General features: G+C 46.1%; 1 protein-coding gene across 1 annotated transcript in view; it reads right to left on the bottom strand.

The window, feature by feature from the left end:
• COL9A3 (collagen type IX alpha 3 chain) overlaps positions 1-20,830 on the bottom strand; it is a 35,415-nt gene extending 14,585 nt beyond the window's left edge. Inside the window, exons 1-19 of the mRNA XM_064729874.1 lie at positions 20,710-20,830; positions 19,516-19,593; positions 14,849-14,884; positions 14,235-14,306; positions 13,930-13,983; positions 10,158-10,193; positions 9,555-9,578; positions 8,524-8,577; positions 8,297-8,350; positions 7,121-7,162; positions 5,616-5,672; positions 4,129-4,182; positions 3,577-3,630; positions 3,202-3,255; positions 2,380-2,433; positions 1,441-1,494; positions 1,010-1,063; positions 711-764; positions 126-179 (exon numbers count right to left, since the gene is read on the bottom strand). Of these exons, the coding sequence (XP_064585944.1) occupies positions 126-179; positions 711-764; positions 1,010-1,063; positions 1,441-1,494; positions 2,380-2,433; positions 3,202-3,255; positions 3,577-3,630; positions 4,129-4,182; positions 5,616-5,672; positions 7,121-7,162; positions 8,297-8,350; positions 8,524-8,577; positions 9,555-9,578; positions 10,158-10,193; positions 13,930-13,983; positions 14,235-14,306; positions 14,849-14,884; positions 19,516-19,593; positions 20,710-20,775 (1,005 nt within the window). The 5' untranslated portion in view covers positions 20,776-20,830. The remainder of the gene's footprint in view (positions 1-125; positions 180-710; positions 765-1,009; positions 1,064-1,440; positions 1,495-2,379; positions 2,434-3,201; positions 3,256-3,576; positions 3,631-4,128; positions 4,183-5,615; positions 5,673-7,120; positions 7,163-8,296; positions 8,351-8,523; positions 8,578-9,554; positions 9,579-10,157; positions 10,194-13,929; positions 13,984-14,234; positions 14,307-14,848; positions 14,885-19,515; positions 19,594-20,709) is intronic.
• Positions 20,831-21,270: the final 440 nt, after the last annotated feature.

Here is a 21,270-nt window from a genome sequence, read left to right as displayed (position 1 = left end):
ATTTCCTCTTGGCTTAACTAGAGCTCCTTGTGAAACAGCCCCAGAAGGACCCTGCCCTGTCCCCAGGACGGATCTCTGCAGGCACACTGAGCCCCCAGGGGTGGCAGGTCCTGCTCCATACTCACGGGAAGTCCATTTGGCCCCTTCTCTCCAGGAGCACCCACGGGAGCTGCGTCACCCTGTGGATAGGGACAGGTTAGGGGGGATCCTCCAGCACAGGCTGGGGACACATTCCCACACAGGCATTTGTGCTTTTCTCCCTCCCTGTGTGCACAGAACCCAGAGCTGCTGTGCCCAGAGGAGTGAGCACCCACAGGACAGGAGCTCCCAGAGTTTCCCTGCAGCTCCCAGCCCTCCCTGGCAGCACATTCAATGTTCCTGCAGAAGCTCTGCTCAGGGACCAGGCAACCAGCACCTGACAGCACCTTATCCCCAGGATATTGAAATCAGCTCTGAAAAGGCATCTCTGAGGGCCTGGAGCCAGCCAGCAGGAACCACTGAACCCAGGGGCACAGCTGAGCTAACATCATTTGTGCTCCTTCCTTCTTTAGGGAGTACCCTCTGCATTAACTAACAGGAGAATTTCACTCTCCTTCACTAGAGACAATACCAGAAAAGTTTTTAGAAGGAAAAGCTTTCCAGCCAAGCTTCCTCAGGGGAATTGCAGTCTGAGGAACCCTCCCTGCAGTGTGAAGCAGGACTTTACAAACCTTCTCACCATCGAGTCCAGGAGCTCCATCCCGCCCGTCCTTGCCAGGCATCCCCTGCAATCATGGACAGCACAGGTTTGGGTCAGAGGAGGCTCTGTGGTTTGCAAAACTCACATCAAAGAAGCATTTGGCAATGAGTCCAGCTCCAGTTGTGCTGGGAGATTTTCATTAGCAGCAGTACAGCTGTGGCTTAGCCCAGCTGGGCTTGCACAGAGAGCACAGAGCAGAGTTTGACAGCAAGGATGGCAAGGAGCAGATTTTTGCTCCAGCAAGACCTGCATCCTGCTTAACTCACTTACAGGTTCTCCTATGAGCCCACGAGCCCCTGGGTTTCCTTTTGGTCCAGGTTTACCCTAGAAAACAACAATAAATCCTGAATTAATGAACCTGAAGAACAGTCAACAAAGACAACACTCAAATTCTGTAGGGACATTTCATTCCATTTCAGCTGGGTCCTCTCTGTCCAGATAAATTTGGAGGTTTGGGACACAGCAAGAAACCAGCCCAGTGCTGGATACAACACCTGGGAAGATGCTTGACCATTTCAAGGGATGGAAATGTCAGATCTGCTCCCTGTGCTCCAGGCTGTAGCAGCACTTGGACACCTTAGAGTCAAACATCCCATTTCTGAGATGGTGCTTCCATCCCTTTCAAGCAAATGAAGAGAGCACAAGCCACAATAAACCTGTGGAACATTCTTTGGACTGGAGCAAAGGGGATTTGCACTTACAGTGTCACCTTTGGGCCCCCGGAACCCCTGAGGTCCTTTGCTCCCTTGGTCTCCCTGTGACAGAGGAGGAAAAGCCATTAAGCATCTTCATCACACAGAGGCAGAGATTGCTGCTTTGGGGTGAAATGAGGAGGTTTTTGTGCTGTTTACTTTGGGTTTTGTGCTGTTTGCTTTGGGTTTTTGTGCTGTTTGCTGGTGTCAGCAGAGGTGTGAGCACACACAGTGCCCTGAGAGCTGGGGGCACTTTCTCAGTGACTCCCCAGTTCCTGACACCCCTTCTGCAGCAGGGACCTTGCCAACAACCCCTCAGGGCAGAGACCATCTTCCCCTTCATTTAATGAAGCAACTTCTTTAAGCAGAAACAGAGTGGGAGAAAAGCTTTAATATTTACTGCCTGGATCCTGCTGGGTGTAATGAAAAAAGGTTTGTGAGAAAGCACCTCATTTTGTTTTAGTTTGGAGGAATTTCTTCTATAATTGCAAGGTTAGGGAGGGGTCCCCAGAGGGTGGTGCTGCAGAAGGATGGGGATTGCATCCTCAACACACAGTTATTCCTGCTTGGAGCAAAAATCCTTGAGAGCACCTGGGAACAGAGCAGGCTCAAGGGATGTAAGCTCACAAAAAGGCTGATTCTTCCTCCAAAATTAATGGGTATTCCCTTCTCCAGGGCTTGCCCACAGCTGCTGGTGCTCAAGGAAGGGCAGTAAAGCACAGAGCAATGGAAATGTGGTGAATTTACTCTGCTGTGGGGCATGGCAAAGGGAGAGACATTGTGAGGTCTGGGTGAGGTAAAATAACACTGCTCTGAGTGGAGGGAAAGGGAAAAGGGAATAATCTGCTGGAGGTGGGCAGCACAGCTCTGCTCACTGGCAGCAGAGCTCAGGAATAAACCAGGCTGTGCCACAGAGAGCCTGGGACATATATCCAATGGGATACATACAGCTCTGCCTGGAGGTCCTGGGATGCCAGGTGGGCCCCTGAATCCAATGTCACCCTGCAGAGGACAGACAGACAGACAGACATCATTGTGAGCCTGGGCTTGGCAGAGGGTGAAGTAACAGAATCCCCACCTTGCACCACAACCTGAGAAAACACAAAAGCCCTGGAAAGACAGCCCTGTATCTCCTGCTGCTTTGCAGGACAGACAAATCCCACTCTGAACAAAGGGTTTCACTCTGGATCTCCCCACCTTTGTGCCTCTGATACATTGACAGCATTCATGGGCTTGCTATCTTGATAACCCTCTTGATCCTAAATAAATGCATGACTTCATCCAATTCAAACCCATTCAGCCTCTGGGCTGCTGGTCAAGGGACTGTGACAGGAATCCAAAGCCTCAATGAGCTGGAGATTGACCCTGTTCTCACTGAGGAGCCTTTTTGTGTCCTGAAAACCTTTGTCCATCAGTGATTCTTTGGCTTTTTCTTATAAAGAGACAGACAGAAAGTGAAATGTTCATGAAATGTTTCTCTTTTTTGGGGGGTGATTTTTTTTGGTTTTTTTTTTTTTTTCCCAAGATTCTATAGCACTGTCAGTGCTGCCCTTTGGCGCAATGACTCAGTCTGGCTGGGGATGACCCTGCCAGTCCCTTGGGTGTGTGAATTCCTGACTTTGGAGGTTATTCTGATGCAGGGGCTGCAGGGAACAGCCCACATTTTATGAGTTTCCCAGTGGGATTCAGTAAGGAAAGTGCCACTGGCACCTCTCAAAAGACAAACTGGGCGTGGAGAGGAAAAGTCAAAATCACAAGTTTTTTTCTTACTCTGTCGCCAGCTGGACCCATTGGGCCAGGGAGGCCTCTCAGTCCTCTTGGGCCCTAATTAAGGAAACAAATCAGTTCAAACTTAATTACTTTTGGTAACCAAGGTGACTCCACATGACAAGGCCATGGGAGGAGAAGGAGGAGAAGGAGAAGGAGAAGGAGAAGGAGAAGGAGAAGGAGAAGGAGAAGGAGAAGGAGAAGGAGAAGGAGAAGGAGAAGGAGAAGGAGAAGGAGAAGGAGAAGGAGAAGGAGAAGGAGAAGGAGAAGGAGAAGGAGAAGGAGAAGGAGAAGGAGAAGGAGAAGGAGAAGGAGAAGGAGAAGGAGAGAAGGAGAAGGAGAAGGAGAAGGAGAAGGAGAAGGAGAAGGAGGAGTTACCTGCAGGCCAACACCGCCGGGAATCCCTGGAGGGCCGGGAGGGCCAGGGTTACCCTGGGACAGAAAAATCAATCAGACAGGAGGAGGGACAGCAGCAAACACAGCCAGGGACAGCCCCATCTTATTCCTCCCTGAGCTCCCTCTCTCCCTCCCAGATTTCTCTTCAGAATGTGTTTCTACTGTTACAGACAATTTCTATGTGCAAGAGCATTCAGATCAGTCAGGAATTCATCCAAGTGATTAAAGCAGGAATTTATCCAAGTGATTAAAGCAGGGCTTTTCCTGAGCTGACATCTGTGCATGGCAAAGAATAGCTGTTAACTCAAACTGATTTTAACATGATGATCCTTGGAAAGATGAATTTTCCTGGGGAGTCAGTGCATGGTCCTAGAGGGAGAGCAGTGGAACCCAATGCACTTCAGCCAAAGTAACTGCTCCTTGTTCAGGAACAGCCTCATTCCTCCCTGCCTTCTTGAAAAAATCCCTTATTTCTTTTTCTAGTTGTTTTCAAAGAGAAAAATCCTCCCCTGTTACTTTTAAGTGTAAGTTTACCTTTTCTCCTTGTTTTCCTACTTCACCAGGCTCCCCTTTGTGACCAGTGTGTCCCTAGAAATAAGAGTTATGATTATTCACATCCCAGTAGAGCCTTGTTTTAAAATTAGGTTTGGTGAGACAGATGTGAAACCTAAACCCCACATCCCAAATGACTTTCAGGGAAAGCAGTCTGTAGGTGTGCTGTGAATGGAGATCCCCCCTGGGGGAGGCTGTCAGGTACCAGAATTGATGCAGCTCCTGAAAATGCCCAGGTTTGGTTTTCCAGAGTGACTTGCACCAAGCTCATGGTCTGGATGCAACTCTCAAACCCAGGGACCAGAACTCAGCTCCCATCACCCCAGAAGTGGGGATGAGTCACTCCTGAGAACCCCATTCTGCATTTTAACCTCCCTTTTTACATCATCTTTAACGTCTGCATCATCAAGTTTTCAAAGAAATCCGTGTCCCACTGAGAGCTCTCTCATCAGCTCTGACTCACATTGAGTCCTGGCTCTGTTCTGTGGCTGTGGAGAGACCCAGGCTCTTTCCAGCCGTGGCAGATGTTATTCCTCACCACAACAAAGGTCCTGGGCACCATTTGCATCATAATTGGAGAGTTGCACTGGGTTTTCCATGTCATGAGCCATGAATTTTGAGCAGTTATCCCCAAACATTTTGTATTTGTAATGATATTTATGACTCAGTGCAGAGCCCAAGCAGGCAGGGAAGGTGGGAAAGGTCACTCAGGAGGAACTGAGAGCATTTCCCAGGAGTTCTCCCACTCACTGCCAACTCCTAAATCCTGCTAAAAGAACTTGAATCACTTTTTACTTTGTCTCACTGCTGGAGTCCATAACTGCAAAGACATAGAGGGGACAGAGGAGAAGATGTTTAACTCCTGAGGGCTGAAAATTTACATACCAGAGGCCAACTACATAATTCACTTTAAAATATTTAAACATAAATCTGCCCGCTGCTACACTGGCTATAAAAACAGCAATTAAATTGTATTATATTAATTATGTAAGTTACATTTTGCAGTTTAAGAGCTGGTGAGGTTTTTCCAGCTCTCAGCACCTGGTTCTTGAGGCAGCCTTGAATTTCTGCCCCTGTTTGTTCCTGTCCATCAGCTCTGCCCCACTGGCCTTGTAGGGGTTTTTAATCCATGCCAAGGGTTAAATTTCATTTGTAGGAATAAATGCAAATGCATGGCTGATTTGGGAGCTGTGAAGCCTATATGTAGAGACTGTATATCTATATCTATATCTATATATCTATATCTATATATATATATATTTAAATTATATATTATTATAAAATTTATTTTACATTTTATATTATTTATTTCTTATTATACATATTTATAATATTAAATATTATGAATATTTATTACTATTATAAATTTAATTAAATATAATTAAATTTAAATTATAAATTAATATATAATTTAACTGTGGTGTTTATTTTGGGAGACCGATCTGGAATTGCAGGTGATGTTTCCTTACCTTGAAGCCTGGCATTCCTGGGGGGCCTGGGGGACCTGGTGGGCACAGAGCTGGGCACTGCAGGGAACAGAAACACTTTGGTTTGACGGGCACACAGCACACCCAGGGAGGCTGGCTTCATCCAGGAGGTGAAAAAGTCATTGTGGATTTTGGCTCTAAATTCACTAAATCTAATGGGATCACAGCATCATGGATTGACCAACATTTCCCTATGGAACAGAGGTCCTGCTACCCCACCAAATAATGATTTATGAATGGCCTACTCCACTTTGAACATGGACTGGGAGCCTTTCTGAAGGCTGACAGTATCCACAGCCCAAAATGCTGAAGAACTCAATGAAATTGGATCAGTTTCTTTAAATCATGAGGACCATAATTAATCCTCTGCATTAACTGACCGCTATTGATTTCCTGTAGCCAACTCTTTAAAAGAAACAAGGACAGGCCTCAGAGTTAATTGAAGGGCACCAATAAAAATCAATACCTATAAATTGATATCTGCAGATGTCCAGGGGTGGGAGAGCCCCTGGTGGGAACTCCAGCTTGACTAGAAATTTAATGAGGAAAAGACCAAAATCTTGAAATTTTAAAATAGCTCTCAATTTGTTTTGTTGGTTTGGTTTTGGTTTGTTTTTTTTTTCTTTTAATACAACTCCAGGCAGCACCTCTGTAACGAAAATTTAATTTTCTAGTATATTCCACAGGGTAACTTAAATTAAAGATGCAGAAATAGCACCATTTCCTATTAACTGCCATGTGATGTGCCATCAGGCAGTCTAAACTGACTCGGAGCTTTTTTTGGGACATGCCAATTAGGAAACCAGAGAAGCTGTCACAACAACAGCTGTGGAATCTGCAAATGTCACTTCCATCATTCCTGGACCCAACACTCCTTTGGTTCCCCCAAGAGAAAGAGATCAGGGCTTTCTGCTGAGGGAGGAAACCTAAACAAAGCCTAAATGTGTCCATGGAACCAGGGCCACCATCCCTGGGAACAAACAGGGCTGCACACTCTGCCTTTCTTTTGCAGAGCAGGACTGGAAGCACGGAAAGCTGTTGTCTGTTACCAAATGCTGGACTTGTTTAGCACATGGAGAATGCATGCAAAATGTGCATTTTGGGAAACAAAAATCGAGAAGAAAATCAAAGACTGGTTTGGGTTGGAAGGGACCTCAAAGCCCATCCCACTCCACCTCTGCCATGGCAGGGACACTTTCCACTGTCCCAGGGGGCTCCAAGCCCTGTCCAGCCTGGGCTGGGACACTGCCAGGGATGGGGCAGCCACAGCTTCAATGGGAAATCTGTTCCAGTGCACATCTGCTCCCTGAATAAACATTTCAGTCCAGGAAACACACACCCCACTCTGATAAGGTGGTTTAAACCCACTCCTGCAAGTCTAAACAGTGCATGTGAAATGGTCTGACACTCCCCCAGCTGTGCCTACCAAAAGTCACATCAGGGATTAAACCAAAGCATATTTCCATGCTACATAAAGAAAAACCTACCTGAAGGTCCCCGCCGCCGTCAGGAAGGGCACCTGGAAGACCCTGCAATTCAGGGAATGGTGGCTTTTAGATATAAGGGAAACATCAGGAGGAAACACAAGTTCTAGGACAATGTTTACAGACCCTGCAATTCAGGGAATGGTGGCTTTTAAACACAAGGCAAACACCAGGAGGAAACACAAGTTCTAGGACAATTTTTACAGACCCAGCTCAGCTGGATCAGGACAATGCACACACAGACCCAAAGTGCTGCCCTGAACCTGGAGTGCTCTGAGCTGCACCAGCCCCAAAAGCAGACACAGCAGGGCTGAAACCATCCCTGGGGAAGACTCTTGGGCCTGAGGTGATGAAGGCAGCAATTAGAGAAGGGCAGCTGTGCCTGGCTTCATCCTGGCCTTGGGAAAGAGCCCCCAGTCCCCCTGTTCAACACTGCAGAGAGGCCACAGCAAAGCCAAAGCAGGGCCTGTCGCAGACATCTTTTTATGAAAAATCCTTTCCTTTGAATTTTTCCTCCTGAGAAGCTGTGAGGCCTCAGGAACAAAATGTAAACAATGGTTATCTGCTGCTGTGGAATGCAACAGGTGCATCTGTGATTGGTCTCATGTGGTTGTTTGTAATTAATGGCAATCACAGTCAGCTGGCTCGGACAGAGAGTCTGGGACAGCTGCCTTTGTTATCATTCTTTTTCTATTCTTAGCTAGCCTTCTGGTGAAATCCTTTCTTCTATTCTTTTAGTATAGTTTTAATATAATATATATAATAAAATAATAAATCAGCCTTCTGAAACATGGAGCCATATCCTCATCTCTTCCCTCAGCCTGAAACCCCTGTGAACACGGTCACACAGGGACCTGACTGAGAGTCCCCCCTTGCTGGCCCTGCAAGCACAGATCCTGATCCAAGTAAGCACAAAAACCTTGCTGGAGAGAACAGCAAGCCCTCCCCATGCCCTGTGTGCCATAAAGGTGGGGTTCATTGGGTGCCGCCTCACACAGAGCACAAATAACAAACAGGAGATCATCATCAAAACACCCAGAGAAAAGTCCTCTCTTCAGGACATGGCATTTGCTGAGTGCTCATGGCAGTGGCAACAAATAAAAAGTGCAGCAAGAAGAAAATTCCAGAATCCCCCCTCCCCAAGAATTTTCTCACATTTATTTGCAAGTCTCAACTTACAGGAGGCCCAGGTGGTCCAGGAGGCCCTGGGAATCCTGGCAGACCAAAAGGTCCCTAAAAGGAGAGGAAAACAGTAAGAATTCCCTTTCAATGTAAATGCAAGGGGATGTGGGGGGTGGCTAGCAAATATCACTTCTGAGAGAGGTAAGAAACAAAAATTAAACACTCATTCTTCTGTGGTGGTGGCACATTCAGTAAATGAGGATTAAATGGTGGGAGAAACTCACAGAAGGGCCCCGAAATCCGTGTCCCCCTGGGAGCCCACTGGGTCCTGGAGGCCCCTGTGGAACAGAGAGAGGAGCTTCAATATCTGTGCTGACCCTGGCACCCCAAACCTGGGGTACCCAGCAGCTGGGATGCCTTCAGAGGCTGCCTGGAACAGGGGCTGGACAGAATTAAAGGAACAAAATTGGGATTTATTAAAAGGCTTTTTAAGGATGCACCTTGGGCAGTGCAAGAGCCAGCCAGGGCTACACCCAAGACAATGTGTCACAAGGTCTCAGACTTTTATCAGTTTTGGTCCATTTCCATATTGGGGTTAAGTGTCCAATTCCAGCTCCAGGTTGTGCAGTCCCACCCTCTCAGTTTGCTCCCTTCAATTCCCTGTTGTTTGCACTTTTTGGGGCTGGAGCTGCAGTGGTGTCCTTGGTTCTAGGGCTGGAAAAGGATTGTTTTGTCTGACTACACTGTGAGGGGAACTTGCTAACACTTTATATGAAGTTCAGAGTTCCATACTAATGCAGTACAGAATCAGGAAAACATGAAAGCTCAAACTGAAGGCATCCCTTGGGCTGTCCCCATTTTCCATTCCCCCCAAGGAGCTCCACCTGCACCACACCAGCAGCTTCCCAAGGCACATCTTGCTTTTTATTCCAAAAACTCCCCTGGAATTCACTGCCAGTCTGCATCCCTCAGGCACAGGGCAGCTCCCAGGGCCCCACCAAACCAAAGCTGCCCCAGGGTTGGTCACTCCCACTGCTTACAAGGCTGCTGAGCTTTGAGTTTACACCAATCCAGCTTCTCCAGGGTGGGGACAGGATAAAAACCCCACAGGGTCAATGATCTGCAGGACTCCTGGCACAGCAGAAGGACCTGAGGCCTGGGGTGGGTTTGGAACACTCAGGGTATCCAAACAAATCCAATAAAATTAAGATGTATAATTTATAATCTTAATTTTAATTTATACTTTTTAGTTCTTTAATTTAATTATTAATATTGATTTATAATTTTTTTTGAAAAAAAAAATCTTATTACTTACTGGAGGTCCTGGTAGTCCTTTGCCCTGAAAACAACATTTGAAACAATAAAAGATCACTCAGAAAATGGGCACACAGAAAAAATGCTGCTAATTTTTTTTTTTTGTTTTAAGTTTCCTTATCACTCCCTTGCCCCATTATAATGATTATAATTTGCAATCAGAGCAGAGTTTTGATGAATCCTTTTGCTGTCTCTAATAATTTGCATTCCCTTTCCATCTCTGTTACCTGTGAGACATCTGTGAGAAGAGAGATGTGTGGTGGCACAAAGGTGGGACATGGAGAGGAAGAAAATACTCCAGTTTATCTATTTCTCCTTTTTCTCTTCCTTTTAATTTTGATTAGACATTAGATAATGTCTAATAATTGTGATAGCATTTGAAATGTCAGTCTGTATCCCAAACTGGTTTGCTTTTAGAGAACGTCAGAGAATAAAACCAGGTCTGTGCTACCTGAACAGGTCACACATACACATTTAAACATTTCAAACAATATATTCACTCATTCAGGCTTTGATCCTTTTGTTTGGGATGCAAAGCTTCCCATCCTTTCTTGGCACAATATTCCACATTTTCAGCACATGAGCTGCTCTGGGAGGTACTCACAGCTGGTCCAGGTGGCCCAGCAGGTCCCAGTGCACCCTGTGGGAATAAAACAGGATAAAAATCAGCAGGGATAAAAGAGGAACCTCCACATGGGGAGTCACCAAGGGCTGCTCTCCTTGACTCCAATCTTTGCTTGGAAACTCCAGCAGTGTCTTGCTGGACAGAACTGGAGATGCTCAGCTGAATTCACACATATAAGGACAAAAATATATGGATAATTACTCTGGAAGTCCCAGCTGGCCTCAGATGAATATCTAAAATATCCTCCATGAATATCTAAACGTTCATAACTTGAATTCTATCTACTTGAAATATTCTCATTCATAATGCATTCATATTGTAGATCCAATTACTAAGCTTCCTAAAACTATTAACAGAATTTGGATTTGTTCTAGCGAATTTTATTAATCCATCTATTTTCCTTTCAAGCAAAGCCAAAGATTTGGCAGCTTCTGCTTCTTCCCTTGCTTCCTTGGCAATTCCCCCATCTCCTTTTCCCAGTTTGCATTCCCACTCTTAGGCTTGGCTGGAGCTTGGTGAGCTCATGGCTTAGACTGGAATTAAGTCACTCTTGAAGCTGAGAAGCTCCGGCTTGACGGAAGATAAGAACACATATTTGCATGGAAAAGGTCAGAACGAGGAAGACTTCATTTACTTCCTCATTTTGGGACCCCTCCCCATGAAAGGGACCACCGACCCATTTCAAGAAACAAACTACAGATGCTTAATGGCTTTTGAACTAATTACCATACAAAGTGGAGAATGGGATGTACCAAAGTCATGAATATGCATTTGTATTTTGGGTATTCAGTACTTGTGTAGATAAAAGGACTGTAATCACCTGTAAATCAATACTTGTGTAGATAAAAGGACTCTGTAATCACCTGTAAATTGCAGTGTGTATTTGGGAGCTATCCCACAATAAACATCCACTTTCTAACTTGAAACTGTTAGGGAGTTTTTGTCTGTCACAGTTGGATATCGGTACTAGATCAATACACATAGTTTTTAATAAATCAAGCCAAAGGAGGTTAGAAATGCTTTCCCTTGTTAAGCTTAAGGAGAAAGACACAGAGGACCCAAGGCCTTGTTAAGAGTGGTCTTGTGAGCAGAGGACAGTAATCCAATAAAATCAGCTGTGCTGTGAATGGCAGCTCATTCATTTTCCTGCTGCAGGTCACTCTGCTCTGCCCCAGTCACTTTTATCTGCAGGATAAAAATCCTCCCAACTGCTGATGGCTGTAAGGGACCAGCTGGGATCTCCTCCTGCAAGGAAAACATTGAATTCCTGGCATCCCCTGACTTGCACCCTCATTCTGAAAGCAGCTGCATCCCCCCTTTCTGCTTTGTCCAACAGGTCAGAAAGATGGCAGAGCACCCAAAATGCCAAACTGTGGCCCTTGACTCCCTAATTCTGATGCCTTGGAGGGTGTAAGGTGCAGAATGCAGCAGTGAATGTTCCTGGTAAGGTAAGAGACTGTGAAATCCCTAAATTAGCTGATGCTACTGCCTTAAGGCAAAGGAGAGACTCTAATTTACATCTCAATTTTAATAACATTGTGTGACTCGACTCATTCTCCTGGTAACAATGTTCTTTCTGTTTTGATTAGAAAACACTATCATCATAATTTTTCATTTTGTAGCAATTTACTCTGTGAATAGACAGTTATGGAGTGTAGAAAACACTTGATTATTATGACATTCATAAATAGAAGTGAATAATTATGTTTTCTTTATTGCTTTCATTGGAAAGCAACAAACTTCAAAATGGCTTTTGAGAACTTTCCAATGAAGGACACCAGTATGTAACATGGAGGTCAGGACTCAGCTAAAAATAAAGGCGTTTTAAAATTGAAAAAACAAGTAGACTTGATCTAATCAATCTTTAAGCAGAAGCAGGAGAAAAGCTAATGGGTGCTGAGAGCAGCAGGAGATGTTTAAGATAAAAAACTTTCTGGAAATGTTTGGCAATAAATCATTACTGAAAACTGGCTTCCATGAGCCCACTTCCCTATGCTAAACAGCTTTGCTCTCAGACACTCCAGTTGAAAAAAATTAAGCTTATTTGGAAGAAATCAGAGTGTTAAGCATGAATTCAAATCCACAGCAATAAGTAAACAGCTTATTTCAGTGAGTCCTGCAAGACTGAGATGTTCTACAAGACAGGGAGGAAAAAAAGCAAGTTGGGCTAACAATGCTCCATTTGGAGTGCCAAAGCTTTCAGAGGCCCTCCCTTTCCCCAGGTTTTTATCAGACCAATTAGAGCAATTTCCCAGATGGACCAGTGACCTTGAAAAGCTCCCATAACTGAGGAGGGGTCCCAGCTCTGCCCCATGCTGCCAGACTGAGTTACACGAGATGGGAGAGCCCAGCAAACCTGAGCTCTGCCTGTCTGGGGCAGCCAGAGAGGAATTCCTGTGCCCAAAAATCACCTGCTCAATCACCCTGCAAGGCAGGAGCTGTGTGCCAACGTGGGCACTGCCACCCAGCCCCAAGCAGGGCTCAGAACTGCTCACAGCCTCCCATGGGTGCTCCTGAGCTTCCCACCTTTAAAAATCGGGGATCTGTTCCCAGATGCTGCTGGGTTCTTGCCACAGAATGTCTGAGAGTGGCCAGGATCTCTGGGGGGAAGGATGGGCACAAGGGGCAGAAAAGGAGTGGGGTTTGTGGTGGTGGTGATGGACACAGGCCTGGAGCTGTGACCAGGATATTTGGGTCCTGCCACTCAGCTTTGCCAGTGGCCACACAGACTTTGCCTGTCACGGGGGAAAGGAATAGGAGCATATCACAAATACATGGTTGTACTGCTCATCTCCTAAAATAACTCACAGATTTTTTTTAGATTTCAGTTAGTCCTTGGGCCAAGAAGTGGATTATTGGGATATACTGAACAGGTGACAGAATCTGTACAGTACATGGCTGTACTGTTCATTCCCTTAAATAACGCACAGATTTCTTAGATTTCAGTAAATCCTTGTGCCAACAAGTGGATTATTGGGATATACTGAACAGGTGACAGAAATCCAGCCCATCACTGCAGCCATGAGCCCAAGAGGCCAGCAAGCCAGCTGTGGGCACAAGCCCTATATTGCCATCTGGGAGACAGGAGAACAGCTGTGCTGGATCACAATCTGTGCTGAGAGGCTCATTAATGATTATTCCTTAATGTCACAGGGAGGCCTGAGAGGGGAGATGACTGTGGATGATCTGAAGGACATCTGTATCATCTCTGGCTGCTGTTCCTCTGTCCCTGTGGTGCCCCTCAGCAGAGCTAGAATATGCAGAAAGCAGAAAAAACCCTTATTTCTTGCTAGGCTGGCTGGGGAACACTATGGCAACTAATAATGCAACCATATGGACAGTTCCAGAAATAATAAAAGGCAAAAGTTCAAACAACTAATACTCAGTAACATTAATTATAAACAACACAGATCTGCCAACTCAGACTGCAAATCAAGGCCAAAATAACTTCATTTTGATAAACTTCACAACTGAGTCTGTTGACTGCTTCAAGAAACTTTTTTGGATACTTGAAATATCCTCGGTACAGCCACCACTGAGGCAACCCAAGCAGGTTCAAAGCTGTGTGAAAGAAAGGTGGATTTCATGCCCTGCCTAATGAAAACCCACCTGGGGCTGCATTTCAAGGATCCAAAGAGTTTACATCAGAATCAGCACTTGAATATCACCAATCTACTGCAGAAAGTGAAAATCATCCCCACACTCAGTGGCAATGAGCATTTAAAGAATTTAGGATCTATGAGGTACTCACACGGTCTCCTGGAGGCCCATTTGGGCCAGGTGGGCCATCAGTTCCTGTTAAACCCTGCAAAAAAAAGCCCAAAATATCAACAGAGTGCCATCTTGTCAGTAACACATCTCAAAATTGTTCTCATATTCCTTAATTCAGCCTAGAGTTGCTTCTTCAATTTCTCCTGACATGCAAGACACAGATGTAGGGCCAGGACTCCCATTCCTTCTCCAGCAGGCACAGAGAAGTTGATGAGACACATCAGGAAAATTCTCCTGCCTGGGTGAAATGTTTAAAAAACCTGAGAGAAGATGACAAATACTCACATCCACTCCAGGAAGGCCAGGCAATCCAGCTTCACCTGCAGCTCCAGGCTTCCCTGGTGCCCCTTTTGGCCCCTACATGAGGTAAACAGTCAATTACTATAACAAAATAACAGGAGAAACATGGCAAGGATGCAAGGATGGAAGCTCAATTGTTGATGTGTTAATCCTACACCATGCAACATGGGAGAATCCCATGAAGAGAGGTGAATCTTGATGTGAATCCATACCCAAATCCTACATTTCAGTGCTTTGGCTCATTCCCACGTGCTCACAAGGTGCTCTTAGTAGGGAAGGGATGCAGAAAGTGGCCAAAGCAAAGGGCTCTGTCTGGTACAGGTTTGGGCACCCCTGGCAGGCTGAGGGGCTGCAGCAGACTCAGAGCAGTGCCAAAAATGACCAAAAATGTCATGTGGCTTGGTGCCATGACACCTGTCCCCATTCAGGTGATGCACAGGCTTTATCTCACTTATCTCATTCATTAATTTAACTTTCATTCTGTTTCACTGATAGCAATCAAGCAGGAGAATGTGTTTGTCCCCTGAGCATCCCCACTCCTGGGAATTCTGTGTCCTTTTGAAAGGAGGGACAATCAATACCAAGCAGGAAATACTTACTGGTGGGCCTGGCAAACCAGGAGGGCCTGGCTCTCCCTAGAGGAAAGAGAAAGAAAGTGTTAATGCTGAAGCTTTGCTGGCTTTTTCCAACAAGGGTGCTCCCAATTGCACTCAAACCTCTCATCATGCCTTCTCCAACATTTACCTGGCTCAGTCTCATGAGCTGATGCTCTAAACCCTGATGCCCCTTAAGCAGGATGAGCCTTGTCCAACACCTGCAGTGGCAGATTTGGGGAAATCCACATCCCCAGCATCCCAGAGAGAACCACTGCTCCCGAACTTTCAACTCCTTCCAGACATGGTCAGAGTTTATTTCCCCTTGGGAATGGCTGCAAGTGGGGCAGAGAGGAAGCTGGATGGGTGTCACAGCTTCCAAACACCTTCCTGGTGATACAGGGATCAACTCAGCTTTCCAGGGCACAGTATGGAGCTGTGGCACTGCCAGGAGATGGGGATTACACCACAAAGTGAAGAATGAACCAGCTGTCTACAATGATTTCCTTCATATGACTAAACTTGGACAGGGAAAGCAAACAAGCACAGCCCCCAACTGATTTCCACCTAATCCAATTGCACAATCTGCATTAAACACAATTTTCATACACTATTTCAAAAGCACTCTAATTTTTCTCTATTGTAATAAAAAGAAGCTTTTAAGAACAGCATTAAAGGTGTTTGTGAGACAACATTTTGTGAGTCTTTAATCACTTCTTTCAGCTCAACCAGTTGTAATGAAATTCAGCTGATTTTTTAAGATTTTCTAAGCCTTCTGATGTTGACATTTGTGTAACGAATTTTCGCACACACTTTCTGTAAATAACTCATTGTTTTGCGTTCTTTTATGGAGCAGGAGAAATTTGATGGACTATTGGTTTGTCCAGTGTCATTGGAGAGGTGGCACTGTCACTCTCCAATCCACTGTCACTTTTGGAAAACTATAAATGTTGGAGTCAGAAAATAAACTTCCCTTTTCTTCACCTTGAGAGCAGTGGTGTGTGCTTGTGTTCTTTCATGTCCTGTACTGACATTCATATGTGTGTGTGTGTGTGTGGACTCCAGACAAAAATTTGTATTTTATTGTTAGGCCCCAAAAGAGGCAAATATTTGTGAAGAGCAGGAGCTTGACTGGAGCTTGGTTTCCAACTCATCCCACAGAAAATCACTTTGTGTCCCTGTCCAGAGGGTACCTGCCTGCCTGGCTGTAGGGTAAATGCACTGAATATTCTGAGAGCTGTTGTGGTGAGCAGAGGGGAAGGGGCAGCCCTGGGAGGAGAAAATCTCTGTGGAAGAAGGATGGTTATTAACAGAGCAAGGCTGGAAATAAAACACCATCACTCCCACCATGGGGCAGGAGGTGAATGCAGAGCTGTGGGATTTACAGCAGGTTTCTATATTTACTGGGAGGGCTGGGGGCAAATCCCTCCAGGATTTATGTCCTGCACCCCTGACTGACCAGAGGGGCCCCGAACAGAGGCATCTTTATGCTCTGACTTGCTGAAGCAACTCCTTCAGTGTCCTTTGCCCACAGCTTTTCCATAAATAGTTTTATCATAGCAGGCTGGGGAAGGTTCCCTGCCCAGGAAATGAAAGGAGCAGTTCTTTGGAAATGAAAAGGCAGCTGGAAAGGCTGCAGGGGTGGTTTGCTCCCTCCTCCAGCACCTGGAACTGCCAGCCCCTTGCATTTTTCCTTTCCTCTGTGGTGGGAATCTGCACAGGGAGGTCACAGCACGAATGAAAAATGTTGAGGACCATCTTAAACTTTGATCCTGTGGTGGTGGAACCCTGCAGGAGCCCCAGAACTTCAGAGAGCTGAATCCAAAGCCTAATCAGGGAATGCACCCCAATGCCAGGTCACTGGGAATTAGAGCAAGGGCTGTCAGCAAAAGGAAATGCTCCCCTGGTGCCATGGGGAAGTTTTCTCTTTCTCAGCAAGTCAAGGCAGGAGACAGAAAACAGAGGGGAAGAAAAAAAAAAAAGCTTGATTTTTGAAAAGTGACAATTGCTTATTAGCTATTTAGGGAATTACATCTCCAGAAATAATTCACAGGAACTTGTCACTAATTCTTTCCATCAAAACATGCTGTTTCTAGTCTTGGGAGAGAGATTTTGCTTGTTACTGGGTATGAAACGAGAAGCTTGTTAAAAGCTTTAATTATAAAATATTTCAGAGGGACTTAATGTTGCAGCTCCCCCTGAAAGGCAGGGATGAAAGCTGGACCTTTGAGAAATTGTGCTGGTGGAGTTCATCCAAGGAGATCTCCTGAATAATTCAGCTGCATGCTCTGCACCTCTCCGTGCTCACAGCTGATGGTGGGAGACTGCTGAGCACCCAGCTCAAACACACCCAGAGCATTTCCACACCACTTCCACCCAAAGTCACCTGTCACACTGACCTGGCTGGAGAGGCTTACACAGTTCAGGAATACAGTGCAGAAAATTTTCAATTGCAATTTAAGAAAAAAGTCTATGCAGCACCAAAAGAAAAATAAAAAAAAAATGGTTTCACTCTGCAGTGGCATAATTGACACTGCCACTCAGGATCCACATGACCCTCCCCATGCAGCACTAGGAAAATGTAGAACAGTGCTGAATTTTATTTGCCGTCATTTTTTGGAGGGTACTGACACAAAAGGGCAGCCCATAAGCAGGGAGGCTGTGTGACTCTGCTCAACACCAGGCACAGCCCAGCATCTCCTCCTGTGCAGCTCCTGAGAGGAATCCATGTCCTGCTGAGGAGCAGGAACCATCCTGGAGCCTTCCTGGGCAGCCAGACCACCTCACCTGAGCAGGGACCTGACATCCTCTATCCATACGAGGGATGGGCTTCCAGTTCAAATTAGAGATTATTTCTGTGCAGCCAAAACTCCAGGCTGAAGCTGGGACTGCAGGGCTTTGCACCTGAAACATTTCACCCAGCCTTTTGATTAATTAGGGCTAAATTCTTCTCATTAATTAGATGTTGTTATTTGAGCCTGTCCCTCAGGGAGCCTTCCAAAGCTCTTAGCTGTGGATAAAAGGTGAAGGTCCACATGACTGACACCTCCCTGGGCTCCTGCTTCCAAGGGCAATCAGAACCATGCTGGTGCTGCTCCAGAGTTAAATATCCTGTAGAAAGCAGGAACTGAACAGCTATGTGGTTTCTTTCCCATTTCCTCTCTGCAGAAGTTGAAACTTGAAATCGGAAGGGTTTCATCCTTCCCAAACTCTTCTTTTTGCTTCCACAGTGGATCACGGCCAGCCTTTCCCAAAGTGTGCTGGCCACAGCAATGCCCTGATGAAAACTGGAACCAGTTCCCTTTGTCCTCTTCTGGAGTGTCCCCTGAAGCCTTTTGTGACACCACAAAAACACCAACACCAAAACCAGCACCACCAAAAACAGCGCCACCAAAAACGGCGCCACCAAAAAACAGCCCCACCAAAAAACAGCTCCACCAAAAAAACCACCAAAAAATAGCGCCACCAAAAAACAGCCCCACCAAAAAACAGCGCCACCAAAAAACAGCGCCACCAAAAAACCAGCACCACCAAAACCAGTTGGAAGCTGCCGAGGTGCCAGCTCTGAACGTCTCTCTCGGAACCACAAAACCAGAGGGAGATCCCCAGGAACACAGACGGCTTTAGCCAAAAGGACACTCAGAGGAGTAGTTGGAAATCAATGAGGTTCTCTCTTCAGCCCAGCCTGGCTCAGGGAGCTGCAGGGAAAGCTCCCCACTGCAGGCACAAACACTCCTTGTTCACCATGTACCAGGGAGTGCATACATTTAGCTTTTTTTACCTCCTTATTCAAAAGAAAATGACCTGCATGGAATGAATAGATTTTTTCAAGGTTGTGTAAGGGCCCAATTCCAATAAATGCACTTCAGATGAGCTTTAAAAACCCCTGCACTATTCCATAGGCACCTCAGAGAGACAAGAGCTGCTCAAACTGGAAATCGAAGCAGGAACCCAGATTTTGCATTTGATGTGGTCTTGCTAAAGGTCCATCTGATGCTCATTTTATCCACTGCCAACTACAGGACACAATTCAATCCTTATCCAACAGATGCACAGAAGCAATATTTTTAATTTCTATGGAAACATGAATTAAATAAAACAGAACAAGAATTTCTCCTCCATTAAGTCCTGGGTTATGTAGTCTTCTCCCTCTGCAGGAGGTGTAAGGAGCTGCCTGCTGAAACAAGGGCTCTTCATTTTATTTGCCTTTTGGGCCACAAAACTCATGTCTGGCAACACAAGAACCAGATCCTGACACATCCTCTGCTAAAGTGAGGGATAACCATGATGACAATATTGAAATAAAACTAAAAAGAGAAAAGCAGTGTCCAGTGCTGCATATTTGAGTCTCTTGTAACCTCTGTAGAGATGGAAAAGCACCACATAAATCTGTCTTTGAACTGCTGAACCCTGACCTCACATACATCATACCTCTGCACAAAAAGAGAAATATTCCACTTTGCAAGCAGGATCACAAACCCCTGAGCCCTCCCTGGGGACAGGGGATTGATGCTGCAAGGAACCTGCTCAGCACCCCACGGGCTGCTCAGCCTCCTGCAGAACAGGACAGGATTTCCCAGGTCCTTCCCCCAGGGATGCCCAGAGGATCTGGAGAGCAGGAGCAGCTTCTGTGCCCAGCCCTGGCCCAGCCAGCCCTGCCCTGCCCCACTCACATCGATGCCGTCCTTGCCAGATGGTCCAGGGGGTCCTGCTGGTCCAGGAGGGCCTTGGGGTCCAATTCTTGGAAGGGACTGGGGAAAAGTGAGAGACAAGAGCTTGTTTTTCCATCAGAAGGAACACATGGGCTAGATCAGAAATCATTGGCAAAAATCCTACAGCTTAACCCTAAATCTGCACCCCCTGCCAGCCTGGGTGCACTCCAGAGCAGTGCAAGGCTCTTTGGAAAACCCTTTTGACTGAGCACATCCCCAGCTCCTTTTACTATACTGGGAATGCAAACTGGTCACTGGGCAGCAAAGGGGTTTTGTTGTATAGGAAGTTGTTCTGACTACAGGCACATTTTGGGTTGGGCAGAGGAGGAAATGCAAAGCCCATGGAAAAGGTGCCAAGTGCTTGGTAGAAATAATGAATTTATAGCCCCAGTCTGATGGGGTGATGGCAAAGTCAGGCAGACACCAATGAAGACAGGAGGAGAAAGAAAAAGTCCCTTTCTAAGCAGGGTGCCCCCTGAAAATTTGGGCTTTTGGAAAGGTCTGAGGTGGGGGAAGGAGAGAAAGGTCCAATAAATGACTTCTGTATGGAGAGGGCTCCAGAGAGCAACTTACTGCAGCTTGAGGGAACAAAGGTTTCATTATAGAGGCAGCTCTGCTCACAGCAGAGTTCTGAATTCCCAAGCCTGGCTGCGAAAATTCCTCACTAACAATGAAAATCTCACTGAGGAGTCACTTCTCCAGACAATAACATTAACACCAGACAGGGAAGTTTAATGCAGCTTCATGCCTCAAGTGAGCAAGGGTTAAACATGCTGTAAGTGTAAAATTTGAAAATTGATTGAGGGAATGAGTAAGAAACTCTGATTCAGATAAAGACCCAGATCAGATCAGATCAGTTTCGCTGGAGATCTGTTACTTCATTGTAAAAGCAAAGTGTTTCTCTTAACAGCTCTTCCCTTTCCAAGGCTTTTCCTGTCATAATTGCAGTCCTGGGTGGGAAAACACCACTTCTACAGAAACAGAAAGCAGCAGTTTTTACACCTACCCACACAGGTACAAACCCAGGTGCACATTTGTAATAAACCTCAGAATAAACCTGCCTATTGCCACGTTTCACCCCACAGGTACAACACACACTCTATTTTACCCTTACAGGTTTCCCCCTGAGCACGAGACACAAATGAGGATTCTCACCTGAGCTGATGCTGTGGCCAAGAGCTGACACAGGGACAGGAGCCCAAGAGCAGAGATTCCAGCCATGGTGCCCAGGCTCTGCCTCTCTCCCTTTCCTCCAGGCTGCCAAACCCTTTCTCCTCCGGGGTCCAGCAGATCCCTCCTCCTCCTCGGGGCTCTCAGCTTACAGAGCAGGGACTCCTGGCCTCCAGATAAACCTGTGGCTCCAGCTGGAGCAGGGAGAGGGGCTGAGCTTGGAGGAGAGGAGGTGGGAGAAGGAGGGGGAGCAGCAGAGCAGCTCATTCCTGCCCCAGCCTCCTGCTCCTGGAGCCTCTGGAAGGGCTGGGCTGGGAGCAGGGACACAGGAGCACAGCTGGGATACTCCAGCTGCAAACACAAAGCTGCTCCTTAGCTCTCACCCGGGATATTTCCCAAAGCCCATCACCATCCCTGTGCTGGACAGGTAAAAAGGAACACAGGGGAGTTTTTCAGTGAATTTTCCATTTTTCACCTAACTCCAGCAGGGACATTAAGAAACCTGTGACAGGGCAGGATCACCACAGAGAAATGCACTTACTGCTT

This window comes from Zonotrichia leucophrys, chromosome 20 (assembly GCF_028769735.1).
Source record: "Zonotrichia leucophrys gambelii isolate GWCS_2022_RI chromosome 20, RI_Zleu_2.0, whole genome shotgun sequence".
In the NCBI taxonomy this organism is placed as follows: domain Eukaryota; kingdom Metazoa; phylum Chordata; class Aves; order Passeriformes; family Passerellidae; genus Zonotrichia; species Zonotrichia leucophrys.
Note: the sequence above shows the minus strand (reverse complement) of the source record. Positions and strands in the feature narration are given on the sequence as shown.